Source organism: Diplotaxodon limnothrissa, linkage group LG9, assembly GCF_057381915.1.
Source record: "Diplotaxodon limnothrissa isolate DT_005_m linkage group LG9, D_limnothrissa_male_GT1.1, whole genome shotgun sequence".
Lineage (NCBI taxonomy): Eukaryota > Metazoa > Chordata > Actinopteri > Cichliformes > Cichlidae > Diplotaxodon > Diplotaxodon limnothrissa.
In genome coordinates this window covers 24,891,289-24,910,651 of record NC_140604.1, presented here as the reverse complement: position 1 = coordinate 24,910,651, position 19,363 = coordinate 24,891,289, and the positions used below count along the sequence as shown (strand labels likewise).

Sequence of the window (19,363 nt, the reverse complement as noted above, 5' to 3'; positions counted from 1 at the left end):
ACCCAGATATTTTATCTGTAAAAAAATTTTCCATTCTACATGTTGCCAGGTCTGTTTTGGGATGGTCTAAGCCTCCTGCAAATTTGAGCAGCCTGAAGCTCCGTGTCTCAGATTCTAACAACAGCTCACTGGGAGATATAAAACAACACGCAGTGCCAACTAGTGACAATATCTCAAAATACAATACAGTTTGTCATTTAAGCGGCAAATGAAACGAACTGTAGGACAAATATTTTGTTGTTTATTTGACAATCAAACGTGACAATGTAGAAAATTATAGATTATTAAACCGTTCTCCTCCTTCATAGGAACAGTTCAACATGTCAGTTGGTGATTTGCTTGAGCAACACTGTTCTCCAAATGTTATCTCCAATTGGAGATAGGTTTTGGGGACCTGTACAGAGTGTGTCCCACTTCGTGAAATGAATGGGTGGATGGATGGTTACTCCTTCTTGCTGGACTCCTGTCCTTCAAAGATGGGGTACTTGTTCTCCACTTCAGCCCACTTCAAGGTGTCACTAGCCAGATGTTGTATAATGTCTGGCAACTCTGTGATCTGTGATATATTTTAGTAAATTAGTATCCAAAAAACCAATGAAAAAAAAACAGATATGGCACTTTCAAAAATCAAAACAGTTAACTGGTTTACCTCGGCCCTGATTTGCCTCATCGAGTCACGGTCTCTCAGAGTGGCCGTGTGAGGCGTCTTGTTCACTGTGTCAAAGTCGATGGTGATTCCAAAAGCCACTCCGATCTCATCTGACCGCGCGTAGCGCCTCCCGATGGACCCTGAAGAGTCGTCTACTTTGTAAGACACACCGTTTCTGGTCATAGCCTCAGCTACAAGGAGGAAGATGATGACAAAACCATTACATTTGCTTAAGTATGAATATATAGCTATTAGCTGGGTGTAACATTAAGACTATAAATAGGAAGAGACTATTGCCAACCTCTAAAACTTGCTAAGTAATACTACATGTATACTCAGTATTCCAAGCCCTACCATGACTTATAACCCTGGCAAAGTCACTCAGTAATCTGAAAAAGAGAATGTAAAAGCAGATGCTTTGGCAGTTTGTTGGTCTGGAGCACTCAGGTGTGTAATAACACAATTCCCAGCAAATTCAGCCCAAGGTCAGACCGTGCAACATGCACAGGAATTGCAAATGCCGCTGGAGCTATAGCTGAGACTCTGCAAGCCTTAGCATGTTAAATGTTAAACTTCATAACAATACAGACTAAACAAGTATGACTAGTTTGGAAGGTTTGCCAGGACAAACATATGCTATGTTTGGTGAAAACAAAACACAGCATGTCAGCGTGTGCACCTCATAGCAACTGTCATGCACGGTGGTAGAGGGGTGATGATTTTGGCTTGTTTTTAGCTAACGAACTCGGACACCTTGCAGTCACTGAAAATCAAATATGAGGACATCTGTCTGACAACTAAAGCTCTGCTGAAACTGGACGATGATCCCAAACCAGCAGCAAATCTATAACAGAATGGCTCAAAAGGTAAAGAATAAAGGTGTTGCAATGGACCAGTCAAAGTCCACACCTCAACCTGATTGAACTGGTGTGGCAGGACATTCAGAGATCTGTGCATAAACAATGCATGAGAACCAAACAGAAAACAATTAGTTAAACTAGTTACTGGAGAAAGCACTGGGAACAGAGATACACCCCATGATTCATGATGGGGTGTATCTCTGTTCCCAGTGATCAACTAAGGGAAATAAGAAAATCCTCTATTTAATTTGGCCAGGCTGCAGACAATGTCAGACTAAAGCTAAACCAAGCTAAGCTAACTATATCCTGGCTCTAGTATTCAATAGTATTCACCAAATACTATTGAAAAGAGCATTTGAGTATTTAACTGTAACAGCCAACACTCTACTGAAATGGAAAGACTATACTCACCTAACTGGTGGATGAATGGCACAAAGTTCTGGTTCTGGCTCAAAGGCAGGATGGAGCATTTGTATGGAGCCACAATGGTAGGAAAGCTGAAATACTGACCACAGAATAAAGCACCTTAAATCAAAACAAACACGTAACTGTTACTCAGATCTGTTTTCTTGTTGTGGAGTATTCTTACCGTCCTCTGTTCATCCCCCTCCCGGATGTGGAATGAGTGCTCGTAGATCGAGTACATGATTCTGCCGATCCCAAAAGAGGGTTCAATTACATTGGGAATAATCTCCTCCACTGTGACAGGGTAAAATAGAGACATTTGAGAGTTGTTGGTTTTTTTTGTTGTTGTTGTTTTTGCCACCCTTCCACAATAACTTGCCTACTCTGGCATTAAAAAACAGGATTGATGTCACCTCTTACCATGCAGGGTTTTCTGGAACCTCTTCACACTGACCATGTCTTTAGTGAGTTTGAAGGTTTTGCCGTCTGTCTCAAAGCTGAACTCCCTACAGACAGAAACACAACATCAAGTCACAAAATGCTTCATAAATGAACTTTATGGTTGTTAAGAGCATGAACGTCATTAATTACCCTGTTTCACTGAGAAGCTTTTCCTGATCGCTGATGTAGCAATCATCACAGACAGCCAGGTACTCCAGAGCCAGCTTGGCATCCTTTTTGTAGGCCATTCCAATGGCACTTTTGTTGGGCTCAAACTGGATGACATTTACTGTTTTGTATGAACTAATTAAGGCATAAAACTTGGGAAAAAAAACATAACAATGAAGAAAGGATGGATAAAGCCACTGAGACATCAGCCACTGGTTGGTGAAGCCTTGGCTTAAGCATTTTGGCCATCGCCATCTTGTGTGTTTGAAAGAAGACCCGGCTGAGAAACACTCCACATCCTATACATGGTTTAGGTCTATTTTACTCTAAATAGGACTTTAATTTACAATATAAACACTACATCTATATCAAACAGGGCTTAAAACTGGCTACTCAGATCATAAACTCATAAAAAAAAGTGTTTACTGAGATCATAAAAGTGTAGTAGGGTTCTTTTCTCAAACTATATTGCCTCTTTTTGTAACCATGAGCCCCCTGCTGGCCAATACAAAGAATGCAGGTTGAAGACAGAGGCTTCATTTTTCAAACCTGTATCCACAGCCTGAGTGATTTTAGCATGAAATCTAACACTCCTCCTCACCCCCACGCAGTCGCAGTAATGACTCCCCCTGCTTGAGCTGGTTCTACTGGAGGTTTCCTGCTGATAAAAGGGGAGTTTTTCCTTCCCACGGTTACCAACTGTAGGGTCTTTACCTTTTAATATAAAGCTGTTGGTGTGAATTGGTGCTCTTTAAATAAAATTGAATTGAAACGAAGGAAAATTGTTCAAAGGCAAAAACCTATATTGTAAATAAATAAAGTTGGATATTTAAAATATTTTATTAATAGGCTATAGGTCTGACCTGACACATTTAGTGTAATTATAGTCAGGTTGTTGGACTGGGACCACAGAAGGATATGGGCTCTTTTAGCATCTTTTCTGCCACCAGAGGGACTTTGGTAGCTCTGGAGTGACACGAAAGGTCGTAACAGGAGCGATCCGCACAGCCCACAATTTCAATCCAACCCTGAAGAAGAAAAAACACAAAGGTGCAACTAAAATATAAAACTGGACGCTGTCTTTATAATGCTTTAAATGGTTTTATAAGTCTGTTAGTGGAAAGAAAAAATATTTACATAGGAGGTTTTGGACTCAGCATCCCAGCAGTCACATGCGTAATGAGCCATCTCGTTTTCCATGTGCTGACGGAAGCGCACTTTGTCTTTGGATAGTCCCACTTTGATCAGATACAGGTAGATTCTTCCAATGAAGTAGCCCAGCACAGAGTTGTTGATGACTCCCTGCAGCAGAGAGACAGTGAATGTAAAGATGTGCGTCAAATACTGAATTAAATACCAAACTTGCTTCTAACCATTCATCTTTCATCTATGCTATAGTTTTGGTGCTCTAAGGTATGTCAGTAAAACGACACCTACCTGCTCCACAGCATCTCCCAGCCTCATCATTTGTGCTGACTGTCCGCTTGTCTGAGCCTGGGAGGAGAACAGCATGATCTCCAGGTCGGCCACATTGGAGAATTTAGGGTGGACCTTCTCATTTGGGTCCACAAAGTGCTCGATCTCAGCCATGGTGAACTCCCTGCAAGCAGGAAATGCTGATATTTCACCCAACATCCCTTTTGGAAGGCAGCAATAATTCATTCTAAGCATTACCTAACACGAATGAGTCCAGAGCGAGGAGATATTTCATTCCTGAAGGAGTTTCCGATCTGAGCAGCAGCAAAGGGAAGCTTTCCCTGGTTGAACTCCAACAGACGTTTGAAGTTGAGGAACATTCCCTGAGCTGTTTCAGGTCGCAGGTAGCTGCAGAAATACCAACATGCACAATTTCAACACAGCAAAATAATAAACCTTGAAAGGAATGTTGCAAGTGCAGATATGAGTACCCAGGCATGTTCCCTCCAGGCCCGATGGACGTCTGAAACATGAGGTTGAAGGAGACAGGAGGTGTGAGGTCATTTCCTGTGGCAGGAGACTTGACGTTGTATTTCACAAATAGATCGGCCAGCTCCTGCTGAGCGTAGTTATCCATCTGAAACAGAGGGACCACAAATGCATCACAGGATTATTTCTTCACCAACACACCGGTGCATGTGTGTTTGCGAGGCACACACCTGTGTGATGACATCCTCCAATTCATTCACCTGCCCCGCTGAGCACTTCTCCTCACACATCAGTTTCTTTAAGTGAGCTGTGAGGAATAAAACGAAAAAGAAGATAGATGCAAGGATTAACACGCACATTTTTAGATTATTGTTTCATTGATGCTGTTTGTCTGTTTGGTTTTAGCCAATAATGAGATCTAAGAAAACCAGCCAGTCAATAAGTCCTTTATATAAAATGTACAATATAAAAAGGTTAAATGTCATACAAATAAACCCATAGACAACACAAAACTATCTTCATGTGCAAAATCGCTCGAAATATCCCTTTAACTAAGAGTACAAGGTTAAAATAGGTATTTATTACACACTCTGTTTAAATGTTAAATAATTATTCTCATTTTCTTTCTTTTTTAAAAGGTCTGTTGAGCTGCTTGACCGATGTCAGGTGGAAGAAAAAACTTATCAGTTATCTGTGCAGCTCGAAATCAATTCCTCAGAGGAGATACTAAACAGCAAGGCAGGTAAAAACCTGTTCAGAACTCGCTCTGCAGGGAAATAAATATCACCAAAATATGTCTAACATCAGCAAGATTATGATGCTACTCTGTATTTCTCATAGTTCCTTTAGTTTTCTGTCATTTTCTGTCCATGTCATGAAATCTGACACCTTGTCAGAAAGTTTAAAGCCACCTTTGAGAAGATGATCTGCCCGGTAGCATTCGCCTGTCTTGGCATCTTTCACCATGTAGTCAGCAAATTTATCCACATGCCCAGAAGTCCTGAAACAAATGGGGAGCTGGTTATAGGACAAATCTATTAGAAGCCAAACTTGAATTTGTGCTTACCTACTTGAGGACGGGCTCGGGGGTCAGCATGGTGCAGTCGATCTCCAGGATCTGCTCCTCCTGGATGAAGTGCTGCCTCCACACCTGCAGGATGTTGTTCTTCAGAGCACAGCCCACAGGCCCGAAGTCGTACAGGCCGCTCACACCTGAGGGACAAGTAGTTTTTTTTTAATAAAATAAATATTGATTTAAAAATGAAGCATTTCCACAAGTGTTTTCTTGGTTTTTCAGCTTTTCCTGTATCAGCTTCTGTTATCCTTCCTTTCTGCTACCTTACCTCCATATATGGCAAATGCCTGATCATAGAAGAACCTCCTCTTCAATGTATCTTCCATCTTCACTCGATCCACTGTGTCCTCTTTGGGCTGCAGAGCCAGTTCCTGTAATGGGAAATGATGGTGTGAGGCACTATTTCTTAATCAGAGTGGGGGTCATAAAAGTTAGCAGAGAGGCACGCGAGGAAAAACATGTCAAACTGAAAGCAGAATCAGTGCAAAGGCCAATCAGGAGCTGTGAGACTCTCACCTTTGCTTCAAGAGGCTTTTTCCGTGATTTCAGCTCTGCAGCAGCTTTGCTCACCTCCTGCTCCGGAGCACCTTTCTCCCTTAACTCACGGACCAAGTCACCCTGCAGAACAGAACTACACTTTACCTCCTCTCCACACTCGAATTAAGTGGTTTTTCAGTTTCAGTAACAAAGGCTGAGCCAGGGGTCGGCAACCTGCGGCTCTTTAGTCCTTATAGTGCGGCTCCGCGAGGTTTGGGAAAATAAATTAGAAGTATTTAGCTGAAGTATATTTTATTTATGTTAGATCTTTTTTTAACTTGTAGTTCTAAATTGGAAGATTATTGTGATATTGAAATATAAAAATAAAATTATATTCCATTATTTTTTTCATCGCTCAAAATAAGCGTCACACCCGCGGAAACGCGGTGCATTTATCGAGACTTTCAACCCCAGGTAGGCCAATTATGGATCTTCGGATCCACATTATGTAAGCAACTATTCTCCACCGTGAACTATGTTAAAAAGAAACACCGCTCACGCCTCACAGATGACAGCTTACAGTCCTGCATAAAGATGAAAGTGACTTCGTACAGCCCTGATTTGCAGAAGTTCGGGAGCAGAAGTCCCATTGTAAACACATCACGGCCAACACCCGACGATGTTTGTATGAACACGCTTTTCAGCATCTCTTTATTGACCACTTTTCACACACGGTTGCTGTACGCATACAGCCGGCTGTAGCTTTTCAGCTCACACACCAACACACACCAACACAACAGCATAGAGAGCACAGACCGCGAGGCGTGACTGCGGGTGCCGCTCAGGTGCGTCCGTCTCCCCTGCAGCGGTGATGCAGACCACGCCCCGCCACACACATTGACCAGGTAAAATACATATTTAGGCAGAATATTGCAAATATCTATTTTTCATTTTTTAGCAGCATAGTGCTTTTTTTCCAATTATTTTTTAAAAGCCAGGTCAACGCTCCAAAAGCCCAAAGGCGATATAAGGGCGGCGGCTCACAACGGTTTTTGTTTGCTACATGGATCATTTTCGTTCAGCTGGGTGTCTTTCCTTTTGTTATATTTCTTTAAGAGTTCAAAATGTGTTAATTACATAAATAAAATGTAATTTTCTCATTAGCACTTAAAGGATTTCATAAACACACCTTAGTTGTTCACACAAAGCACAAAGGTAAAAAACAATATATACAGTGTTATCTTCATTTTAGATGTCAAACAGTATTTGCGGCTCCCAGTGTTTTCTTTTGCGTGGAAACCAGGTCCAAATGGCTCTTTGGGTGTTAAAGGTTGCAGACCCCTGGGCTAAGCAATGCTCTGATACATGTGAAAACAGAAATGGCAGATACTTGAAATGATCATGATCTATTTAGCGAAACCAACTATGATTAAAAAGTAACAAGAATAACGCATGTTGAAGAGCTGCTGTTGTTTGTTTGAGAAAAGAAATCTGGAAAACGAGCATGATCTTCAGATGAAAAACCTACCTGTTCCCGCACAGCCTGCCTAAAAGGAGCCAGTAATTCTTCCATGCTGACACTCAACAGGTTGCTCTTGTTAAAGTCTGCTTCAAGCTTCCTTCAGTCTGAGACACAGAGAGGGAAATGTTTTCTTCTCTTTTATAATCCGACTCTGGCAACGAGGTTGTTGTGTTGCATCATCCAGGAAGCTCAAATTAATTCTCCATTCCAGGTTGAAAACGAAACCACACTGGTCCTGACTTTCTGTCAACAGTATTGTTTAGTCATTAGCATTAACAGCCTAGTAATACATACACTGTGCAGAACAATGGCCCCAGGATAGAAATAACATGATGTGGCTCTTTTGTTCCTCCATCCAAGTATGAGCTCTGACTACAACACTAAAAGATGTTTTCATTTGACATGACACATTTAATAAATAAATAGCATGGGGCATAAATGCACAACGTGAAACTATTTGATTATTGTACACAGTGAACTTGAAGCCAGTGTGCTTAACTCTGCAAGAAAGTGTTTTGGAAAATTTGTCCTAAACAAGTATAACGGAACATCAGTGATGCCTGGAAGTCAGAAATCTCATCCTGCTCACTCTCTGTGTCTCTGAGACGCTTTATCCTTAACAATTATTTAGTAGCAAAGTAACATCTGGTGTGAACATGTCAGATCAAGTCTGACAGTCAGTGCACTGTGATGACCCCCTTTGTGAACGAGGAAGCAGCTGAAAGAAGCTTTGGTAGAAGGCACAGTCTCATGGTTAACTGAGGTGAAAAAGGCTCCAAACTCTTGATCTGTACATGTGGCAGAATTATTAGTTTTTGGAATAAAGAGGCAAAGTAATCTGACTAACTAGCTAAACAAATATCCATTTAGGATGTTTGTGCATTAGGCCTTGCTTTTTCTAAGTAATAAATGTAGTAAATAAATGCAGTAATAAAGGAAGAGCCCACACTTTAAAGCCTTTGTAACTTCACCTTAACAGTGGTGCCTTATTGTGCATGTAGGATCGCAAAAACCTGTTTACCTTTACCCACCTTTGAGAATTTAACAGGCCCTTAATAGAAAAAAATTAAATAAAAATGAGCTAGTAGTGGAAGTAACAGTGAATCAGTGGTGCCAGCTAATGGTGAAAAATAATACTATCAGTCCTTTATTTTCCACCCATCTTCTTCCAATTCTCCAAGCATCATGGGGGTGGAGGGAACACTGGAGCATATCCCAGTTGTCACAGGGCAGAAGGCAGGGTACGCCCAAACAATTTAGAATAGGTTAAAAATCAACTTTAAGTGCATCTTTGGAAGTAAACCGGAGTACTCATACAGAAAGATCCCAGGGAACCAGTGAATTTGAACCCAGGACCTACTTACTGTTAGGCCTGCTAATCACAACGCCACTGTGCCGGCTGCTGCTTTGCTTTGAATTCTCAGATATGATGTTGAGCTATGAGGCAAAAAAATAAAAGAATCCCACTTTTAACAAAAACAATATAATCATGGTAGGAAGCAGAATATCTGTCATACACATGAAACATGAATCGGTACGCTGCGTTAAACACATCAACTTGTCACGTGCTAAAAACAATTTCGCTGACTATTCTGTTTTTAAATCATACTGGATTTACTTGTTTCATTCATGTTGGCTCTGATACACCGTTTATGTTCAAAATAATAAAACTGATGCGTTGGACATTTTTAGTCCACATTTTTTCCACTGGAGGGGAAAAAAGCAAACATTCAAAACATGGTTTTAATTTCCGAGCATTAAGATTTTAGTTTTGGAGGTCATCTTAAAAACTCCTGAATTACCGTAAGCTTAAGAAGACATTTTTGAGATTAAAAGCAATCGCTGAGCAGCAGTGGCTCAAAAACAAGAAGAAAATATCACAGCTGTTTGTCCGTGTCCTGTAAGTGCCGACTCTTTTTATTGAAACTGTTAAATATCTCAATCAGATCTGCCTGAAACTGGAATGGTGGACGCTTCCTTCCACTGAAAACACCCTGATTACATTTCTCCCTTTTAACATCGTATTGGCATGGTCGTGCATGGATGAAATGCTGCTCGTCAATGAAACAACAGTCCTGTGCAAGCTTTACCACAACTGTTAAGATATGATAAATACATGACAATTTAGTGATTGCAGTGGTGTGGATCACAAAGAGGGCTCTGTGCGCCACTACAGCTCGTCACAATCCAGTCGCGGCAATCGTCGCGGCGGTGCATAAGCAACGAGTCTGTGGATTTATTATGAAGTGGCTGGCAGACAGGAGAACTCTACTCTTCGCTCGTGTCCTTCTTGCTGGTCTCCTGTCCTTCGAAGATGGGGTACTTGCTCTCCACTTCCGCCCAGGTCAATGTGCCGCTGGCCAAATCCCGAACGATCACGGGCAGCTCGCCGACCTGTGAGGAGAGAAAAAGAGGAGCGTTTTTACTTAATGGTGTTATATGGTGTGTGTGGAACTCGAGGTGAAATGCACTTGGAGTAGGGTTAAGTCATGTTGCAGGTAATTTTACTGTCGAAAGAATTATCAATCAAGTCCAAAGATATGTATGGCTCGTGTCTTGGCATCACTCTGAGCCCAACACAAGTGTAAACCAGAGAAAATGGACTTAAAGCCTAAAAACACAATTGATTTTGTTGTTGTTGCACAGTTTATGCATGCAGCTGTACTGATGAGTAAAAGAGGAATCTCTGTTCCATGAAATGTGAGTGAAACAGACTGAAATACATCATCTGCTGCCACACTAAGAAGCTCAGCCTCGTTGCAGCCATGCATGTCCTCGCATCTTTCCACTCTGTTATTCTTCTGTCGAGGCACATTTTCAGTGTTTTTGTTTGCTTGTTTATCCCTTCTTTTGTTTCAACATGACAATCAAACAGCACCAAGCTGAATTTCATGAATTGTGGAGAGGTGAAGCACAAGCAAAGGATGAAACTCATTGGGCCTTAAATGTATTTCTCTTTGGTCGTCACTTATAGAATCATTTGATCTGATTTTTTTTTTTAAAGTAACAGACATAAAAGCTTACGGTAAATTTTAAAATACGTGGCTGAACAGAAAGGTTTAGGTGGGAGGTTTAACGCCATACTGTTAATGAAAAATCCTGCTGCACAGCTGTCACAGACTCACACAGAGAGCTTTCTCTTTATCGGTCGCCATCATTGTTGGATGTCATCACTTACAATCAACTTCCTGCAACTATCCCATGGATGAACAGCAAGGCGCTATATAAATGGAATACATTAAACACCAATTCTACTGTACAGCCTATGTTTTGGAGACCATTTTTCATACCAAACCACACAAAATGAATGAATGAGCTGAAAGGTTATGAAAATCACTACCATGGTTGCTCAGTTTTTTATGTTTTTCTGTGCTGTGACAAAAGCACCGCCCTAGAGTTTACCTACGCAGCCCTAACACATGTAAAAATGGAGTGAAGTGAAGCAGTACCTCGGCCCTGATTTGCCTCATAGAGTCACGGTCTCTCAGAGTGGCTGTGTGAGGCGTTTTGTTCACACTGTCAAAGTCAATGGTGATTCCAAACGCCACTCCGATCTCATCCGTCCTGGCGTAGCGCCTCCCGATGGATCCTGAAGAGTCGTCCACCTTGTGAGATACGCCGTTTCTGGTCAGCGCCTCCGCTAAGGAGAAAAGAAAAAAGCAGTTGGAGAAAGTGCCATTTTTCTTCTTTGACTGAAATAGGATGTTTGATTTTGGAATCACTTACATAATTCCCTCACAAAAGGCATGAACTCTTGGTTTTGACTCAGAGGCAGGACGGAGCACTTGTAAGGAGCGACAGTAGCAGGGAAGCTAAAGTACTGCAGTGAAAATGAAGACGCATCATTAAAGAAAACCAGCAAAAATAAAACAAAGCATGCAAAAATACTCAACTCTGTAAGGAGCTACAACAATATAACAAAATCAGGCAAATGAAATTAAGTGCTACTCTTTAACTTGTTAGTAAAATACACATAAATCAATCACAAGGATTCAATGTTCCAGATCAAAATCTAATCATAAAGAAATAGATGAAGAGGATGAGTGCAGCAGCACTGAACATGGTGTCATTTTGTAAGGGCAGAAACATCGATGTTGTCAGACTTACCGTTCTTTGTTCGTCGCCTTCTCTGACCTGGAATGTGTGCTCAAAGATGGTGTACATGATCCTACCGATGCCAAACGAGGGCTCGATCACGTTGGGAACAACTTCCTCGACTGTGGATGACAGAGACATTATAAAACCGCTTGCTCCGGTATCATTTCCCCTCACGTTTCTCTTGAGTGAAACTCACCGTGCAGAGTCTTCTGGAATCGCTTCACGCTGACCATGTCCTTTGTGAGTTTGAACGCTTTGCCTTCTGTCTCGATGGTGAACTCTCTGAGGAGCACAAATTTGAAAAACTAACTCTTTCCTGAAAATGTACTTGAAACAACCATCAGTATGATGATTAGCCACAGCACTCACCCACTCTCACTGAGCAGCTTTTCCTGGTCTGTAATGAAGCACTCGTCACACACAGAGAGGTACTCCATGACTATCTTTGCATCCTTTTTATAGGCCTTCCCAATGGCTCCTTTATTGGGCTCAAACTGGACGACATTTACAGTTTTGTGTGGAGAAGTTAAGGAGAAACACCGATCACTAACATCAAAAGGCTCTTTCGTGTTTTGGGACTTTCTCTGAAGTTGTGTTTCTACTTTGATTTAAGGATATGGGTTCTTTTAGAGGCTTTTCAGCAACCAGAGGGACCTTGGTGGCCCGTGCGTGGCACTGCAGATCGTAACAGGACCGGTCAGCGCAGCCTACGATCTCGATCCAGCCCTGCAGGGGACAAACATTACTTTGAGCATCAGCATACAAAGAAGCTGATAAAGCTGTGAGGAAACGCTGCAGTGGGACGTACGTAGGAGGTTTTGGCTTCGGCATCCCAGCAGTCACAGGCGTAGTGAGCCATCTCGTTGTCCATGTGCTGTCGGAAACGCAGCTTGTCTTTGGCAATACCAACTTTAGTAAGGTAGAGGTAGATCCTCCCGATGAAATATCCCAGGACGGAGTTGTTGATCACTCCCTAAGTGAGACAAGATACATTTTTTGTTGCTTTTCATCTTAAACTGACTATTTTGGATTTGACATCATCATTGGTGTTCCAGTGTTATGGCCACCTGCTCTACAGCGTCTCCCAGCTTCATGATCTGTGCAGACTGGCCGCTGGTCTGAGCCTTGGAGGAGTATAACATGATGTCTAGGTCAGCTACGTTGGGGAATTTGGGATGATCCTTTTCATTCGGGTCCACAAAGTGCTCAATCTCAGCCATGGTGAACTCTCTGCACAAAAATATATATCACACAGTCACATTCCCGTTTTCTCTCTCAGCTTAAAAACAAAATATTATTTGAACCAGAGGACACACCCCCTCCTCACCTGACACGAATGAGTCCAGAGCGAGGAGAGATTTCGTTCCTGAAGGAGTTTCCTATCTGAGCAGCAGCGAATGGCAGTTTTCCCTGGTTGAATTCCAAAAGACGCTTGAAGTTGAGGAATATTCCCTGAGCTGTTTCAGGCCTCAGATAGCTGCAAATGCAGATTGATTAAAAATCTAAATTAATGACACAAATGTGAGGAAACGTTTCTGCACAGTGCTGAGGAGTCATTTTACCCTGCCATATTCCCCCCTGGTCCAATGGACGTCTGAAACATCAGGTTGAAGGAGATGGGAGGTGTGAGCTCGTTTCCTGTGGTAGGGGACTTGACGCTGTATTTTACGAAAAGGTCAGACAGCTCTTCTTGGGTGTAGTTGTCCAACTGGAAACCGGTAAGCCCAAAAAATGCAAAATCAGTGATTTACAGCCACGTCAGAAACAAAGGTTTTTCAACATGACTCATTTTGTCTCAATTAACACAGACCTGGGTGATGACGCTCTCCATCTCAGCCTTCTTCTCTGCTGTGCACTTCTTATCAGACATCAGCTTCTGAAGGTGGGCTGTAACACACAGAAAAACCAGACAGTGGTGTTTTTGTTGTTTTTTGTGACTTCCCACCAACATCCCAGCCTGCCCCCAGCGCCTACAGCGAGTCCTACAACAGTGCTCAACGTAAATATAGTCATTATAAAAAGTATGAGTGAATGCGTGTGTGCTCAGCTAACACTGTGCATTAAAAGAAGCACAACAAGTGAAGTCTAATTCCACCTGGTAGGAGACCGCGGGGCTAAGGCACCCAACAACCCCTGAACCAATCACACCCCACAGACCCAGAGGAGGCCTTATATGTCCTATATATGTTAATAAATATTACACACTTTTGTGTTATCTGGGAAAATAAAAAGCCTTTTGGGACACGTCCTCAGTCCATCACAAGCTCTTGGTACAGTTCCAGTGTCTCGGATTCTAGCGGCTGTATTACTTTGTAAGCCCTGCGTGATTTCTGCTGGTCCAGCCACTTCCATCCCCCCCTCAGGCACAACAGCAATACTCAGAATAGGTGACGAGCAGCAGTTGCCCCTCCTGTCTGCAGAGTCCCATTAATAATACAGATCCACCTTTAGTTTACACGGTGCTGGAAAACTAGAAGCAAACCATGCTCACCTTTGAGGAGGTGGTCAGCCCTGAAGCATTCGCCATTCTTGACATCTTTCACCATGTAGTCTGCAAATTTGTCCACATGTCCTGAAGTCCTGGTGGAAGAAATAACGTAATAAGTGTATTAATGCCAAGGATTTAAAATGCATCCCAAAGAAACTCGTACATTCAACAGTGTATCTGCAACCGGGCTATGGAAAGCTGCTATTAGTGGCAGCTTCCATGCATAAAATCGCAGAAATCAATGTGCGCCCGTTAACAAAAACCCACAGTTCAGCACTTTGGAGCTGACTCTAGGAACCACTAGGCGCCTTTTTTTTTTTTAGCAGTTTCTGAATGACCCTTTATTAAATATAAATAAACAGCCTATTAAAGCCTAATACAAATGTTGAGACCACGACTACAACAGGTTCAGTGCACCTACTTGAGGACGGACTCGGGGGTCAGCATGGTGCAGTCGATCTCCAGTATCTGCTCCTCCTGGATGAAGTGCTGCCTCCACGCCTGCAGGATGTTGTTCTTCAGGGCGCAGCCCACAGGGCCGAAGTCATACAGGCCGCTCACACCTGAGGAGCATTACTGCATGGTAACAGAACGCTTAAAGACGCCATCATACGCTGGCTTAAGCACTAACCGAAAGCTTAATTTCCACTGCTGGCTATCCAGGTCTTACCTCCATAGATAGCGAAGGCCTGGTCGTAAAAGAATCGCCTCTTGAGGGTATCCTCCATCTTGGTTCTGTCGACGATGTCATCTTTGGGTTGCAGTGCCAACTCCTGCAATTTTTATACAAAGTGCCAAGATTAAAATCACAACAACATCTGAGCATTAAAGTCTGTTCTTGGCCTTAAAACACAGAGCCTTCCTGGCATGGATATTAGAGTTAACTAAAACTAGATGAAAATGCTTTCAGAGGGTTGTGTGTTATTATTGTCAAATCTGTGATGATTTTCCTCAATTTTGGCACTGACATACGCCATCCACATATTACACTAAAATACATTAAACACTTCCAAACAATAACGACACTGAATCACAAATCTACTCTGGAAACAAACTGACACTAAACTGAATTAAAAACAAAAAGTCAAAATAAAATAAAAAAATAATTAGAAAATACAAAACCATAATAATAGCTTTGCTTCCAGGACCCTCTTACTTGCTTTCGTTTACCCGTCAGGTCTGACTCAGGTATCATTTTGTGAGGCATGTTAAGATCTTTTATAGCTCAGTATCTGATCGTCTTATACAGGAGATTGTGAAAAAAAGCTTAAAAATACTCAGAGTGATCTCAAAAACCCAGATTTGATCATTCTTTGTCATTTTGATATAGTTTTCACAGCATCCCAGCCAGGTGGACTGATGATACACTTCTCAGCTTTAATGAAAAGCATCGTATTTTCAGAGTGGTCTGGCTGTCTGGGGGTGTATAAGCACTTGAAGAGCATATCATATATCTAAAGTTTAACTACTCCAGAGTACCATGAGCTCAAGTGGACTTGATTTGCTTACCTTGGCCTCCAGAGTCCTCTTCCTCGCCTTTAGTTCTGCTACAGCTTTAGTAATATCCACATCTGGAGCTCCATCCTGTTTCATTTGGCGAACCAGGTCCCCCTAAACAGAGAGTGAGCTGGCTTCAGACACAGATAAACCAACAAAACCATACTACACGAGTATGGGCATGCTTACAAAAAATATGCTGAAGGATCAGTGTTGTGTAGGTTTTTTGTTTTGTTTTTTGTTTTATTAGCAGTACAAATTTGGCTTCCAATCATAACCACGCCCTTTCCACAAGTGTATGCAAAAGCAGCTGCAACAGCAGCAGCTCAATGAAACGTGGCAGAGAGCGCAGACATAACTGACAGTTAACTTTAGCAGCTAGCTAGAAAGCAACTGATTCATTGACAGCGAGCAGCCGGGTCGTGTTAGCCGGCTAGCCTTACGAGCGAGAAGGCTAATGTGACAGAGTGGGCGGTACTAAAATATATTTAATCACACTGAGAACAAACACTCTTTATCTATAACGATAAAGATAAGGCGATAAGTCCCAATTACCTGTTCTTTCACTGCAAGCCTCAAAGGGGCGAGAATCTCTTCAATGTTGCCGTCCATGGTTTGTCCTTCCGCCAGCTGCAGCCACAGGCTTGTTTTCTTCTTCTTACACAAGCACACCGACGTTGAAAACGGCCGGTTTTTACGCGGGTAGCGAAGCGACTGCCGAACAAACCGGACCGTGGACACCGGGCAGGAGCGGAAAATCTCAGTGGTGGTCCTCAGCAGTGCTGATGCTGTGCCGCGAAGAAGCATGGACCGGAGTAATGCGAGAAAGAGAATGATGAAATCTCTGAGAGCAAGTAAACACTGCTTCCGCCGCCGGGAAGCACTTTCTCTACGCCACACGTACGCTGTGTGCCCATTGTACACTCTCGGCAGATTCGTCACACATGCTGAGGGGTAAAAAATAAATAAATAAATAAATAAAATAAAAAAAACCCATTATAAATAAAATTTTAAAAATGAATAAAATAAACTGAAATAAAAATTAGTTTAGATCGATATTTTTTGTCAGCTAAGATAACAATTTAATTCTAAAGTATATATTCTGGATTACTGTTCCATCACCCAGTTATATCCGTTGCCCTTTTGATCTAGCTAATTAATATGTGTGCACAAAATTCAATTCAATTCACTCCAGTTTTATTTATTTGGCGCCAAATCACAACAACAGTTCCCGCGAGACACTTTCTATTCCAAGCTAAAGACCATACAACATTACTAGGGTTGCCAACCGTCCCTTAAAATACGGAATCGTCCCGTATTTCGAAACAAAAGTACACGTCCCGTATTGAGCTAATAAGGGACGCACTTTGTCCCGTAATACAGTGAGAATCAAAAGTAGTCTATAAATGTTTATGGAATTAACACTTTGTTTGAAAACATAATTCCCAGCCCCTCTCCTGCTTTGTGACCAATGAGCTGACAGCACACTTATGACAATTCGAGTATGACAATTCAGATTATCTCATTGGTCGAGGAAAGGTCGCTTGCGGAGAAAATACCGGAAGACAACAGATGACCACAACAAGAAGCATGGCCAACAGGGGAACAAACGCCGACTCTGCGGTGCAAGTCTCGGATGACAGTACACCTAAAGCTGGGCAAACACTGTGCGATTTTTTTCAGTCACGTTATTCAGCTCCTGCTCAAACTGCACGATTGACTCGCAGGGGTTAGAAGTTCGTATGTCACGATGTACTCTCACACTATACCGCCCGATGCTCTGATGCGACCTGAGTGCTCACACTGTGCCTCCATAACATGAAGGTTATAACAGAAAATCTGTCGCTCGCTCTCTCTGTCTTTCACTCACACAGACACACCACTACCATCAACTTTGCTAAATTGCTAATGAAAAACATTGATCAGGCAGCTGTGATTGAGCAGCAGTGTAAATCCAACTATTTTCACGGTTGTTGTGGTCGTGATAATTTTGTGATGCCACATCGAAAAGGCTCGGATGAGCTTTCCAAAGTTCTACAAGTTGTGCCTCCATCGCTTGTGTCCAGATCACACGCTGCACAGCTGTGCTGCCCCATCTTTTTCACCAACGTTTACGTGTTTGCGCGTGAGCAGTGTGAGCGGCTGTGGTGAGACCCTCACGAGCGATTGATGATCGGGAGCTGGTCGTGAGGTGTTAATCACTTCTCGTTACCCCACGTATACTACACGACGCACGATGAAGGCCAAAATCGGTCCGATCACTCAAAAATCGGCTCAAAATGGGCCAAAAATCGCACAGTGTGAGCCCAGCATTAGAGCAGCAATGTTTGTTCCCCTCAGAGAAAGGGAAGAATGGGAAAAGGAAAACACCTGGCTGGAAAAAGTTAATATGGGCATGTGCAGTGAATATCAGCGCTATGTGGCCAGAAGTGTGATAATATAATTTATTTTGTGTAATAAACAACTGCAAGGATAGATGATTACAACAAATTGATGACTAATACATAAAAGTAATACATAGATGAATAATGATGATGAGTTAAGATGCGTAATCATGGGAACAAGCGGGTTTACAAACAGGAGCAGCTGATTAGCATTAGAAAAGCTGAAATAATACCTCAACTGAAGCCAATTGTACTAAATGCACTAAATGTGCACTGTTACAAGAATATTTTTCTTTCTATTGTTTTCTATTATTTTAAGTTAAGCAGGACAGAGTGCTTTTAAAGAAAGATTTACTTATATTCTCAAAAGTTAAGCATGACAGGCTTCTGTTTAAGAAAGAGACCTGTTTTACTGTGTTAATGTTGTCATTTTGAGCTAAAAATAAATGGCTAAATGATCATTTGTTTCACATGTGTTCATATCACAAAGAATAGAATATGCATCTACTTAAATCAACTTCAAGTCAAATGGTTAAAAAAAATAATTTCACACACAAAAAAAGAGCTAGAAAATTCACCACACTGGGAAGGGTGAAGACAACTGGGTCGCCCGGCCCTGGCCACGAGGTGTCCCTTATTTATTTTTCAGGGAGTTGGCAACCCTAAACATTACAGACCCCAGCAATCAGACAAGCCCCCTACGAGGAAGCAAAAAAAGGAGAAAAAATATCCACTGTATTCAGTAAATGTGAATTTATTTGTCTATGGGCCGGCATTCATCAACAAATCTATTATCAGCTCATACAGATCTACAAGCATTTATTTCAGTTATTGACAAAAATAACGACATTTTCCGAGAGAAAAGAATAACTAAAACTGCTATTAGCCGATTTCAGTCTGTTTATTGTAGGGTATGGGCCAGGATTAAATCATTACAGTCATTCAGAAATGGTAACCTTGTGTCTCTCTGTGGATACTGTGGAGTTGTGCCCATGAAGACCCTCTTTCTATCTTCCACTCTTCTCACAAGAAAAGAAGGAAAAACAAACTTATCAGACCTCAGATCCCTCTTTCTTTTTCTTCTTCTTCTTCTTCTTCTTCTTTTAGATCTGTGTGAATCCATATTTTTACAAGATTTTTTTGATGTCTTTTGCACAATTGGCTTTTTTTTTTTTTTTTTTTTTTTGCAAGGGTGAGGAGCAGATCACTCTTCCAATAAGACAAATGCCAGACACTTCATGTGTCCCTTGGGGCTCAAATCTCATCATCTCATTCTCACTAAAATGTGCCCTTATTCTGCAGAGGAATGACAAGATGTGACCTGCAGGGTTTCCATCATTTAGCACTCACTCATCAATAAGAAAAGTTACTGGCATTTGATTGATACTGGATGA

General features: G+C 41.9%; 2 protein-coding genes and 1 non-coding gene across 3 annotated transcripts; all 3 read right to left on the bottom strand.

Moving 5' to 3' along the window:
• Window positions 1-442: 442 nt before the first annotated feature.
• On the bottom strand, window positions 443-7,553 carry LOC146625612 (glycine--tRNA ligase-like). Its single transcript, XM_085362328.1, has 17 exons — window positions 7,509-7,553; window positions 6,020-6,121; window positions 5,772-5,874; window positions 5,499-5,640; window positions 5,340-5,428; window positions 4,659-4,735; window positions 4,431-4,576; window positions 4,198-4,347; window positions 3,961-4,123; window positions 3,661-3,825; window positions 3,444-3,551; window positions 2,506-2,651; window positions 2,335-2,420; window positions 2,099-2,208; window positions 1,921-2,014; window positions 650-840; window positions 443-556 (listed from the first exon to the last, which is right to left on the bottom strand). Exons 1-17 carry the CDS (start codon window positions 7,551-7,553, stop codon window positions 443-445), a joined length of 2,031 nt encoding a protein of 676 aa, XP_085218454.1.
• A 1,844-nt stretch (window positions 7,554-9,397) lies between these two features.
• LOC146625610 (glycine--tRNA ligase-like) lies at window positions 9,398-16,400 on the bottom strand. The gene is made up of 17 exons (XM_085362327.1): window positions 16,141-16,400; window positions 15,598-15,699; window positions 14,759-14,861; window positions 14,510-14,651; window positions 14,092-14,180; window positions 13,411-13,487; window positions 13,163-13,308; window positions 12,928-13,077; window positions 12,668-12,830; window positions 12,409-12,573; window positions 12,214-12,326; window positions 11,970-12,110; window positions 11,797-11,882; window positions 11,610-11,719; window positions 11,229-11,322; window positions 10,952-11,142; window positions 9,398-9,896 (listed from the first exon to the last, which is right to left on the bottom strand). Exons 1-17 carry the CDS (start codon window positions 16,390-16,392, stop codon window positions 9,771-9,773), a joined length of 2,250 nt encoding a protein of 749 aa, XP_085218453.1. The 5' UTR covers window positions 16,393-16,400; the 3' UTR covers window positions 9,398-9,770.
• On the bottom strand, window positions 14,258-14,394 carry LOC146625611 (small nucleolar RNA SNORA84). The gene has a single exon (XR_014906523.1). It is a non-coding gene; the product is annotated as a small nucleolar RNA SNORA84 (small nucleolar RNA).
• Window positions 16,401-19,363: the final 2,963 nt, after the last annotated feature.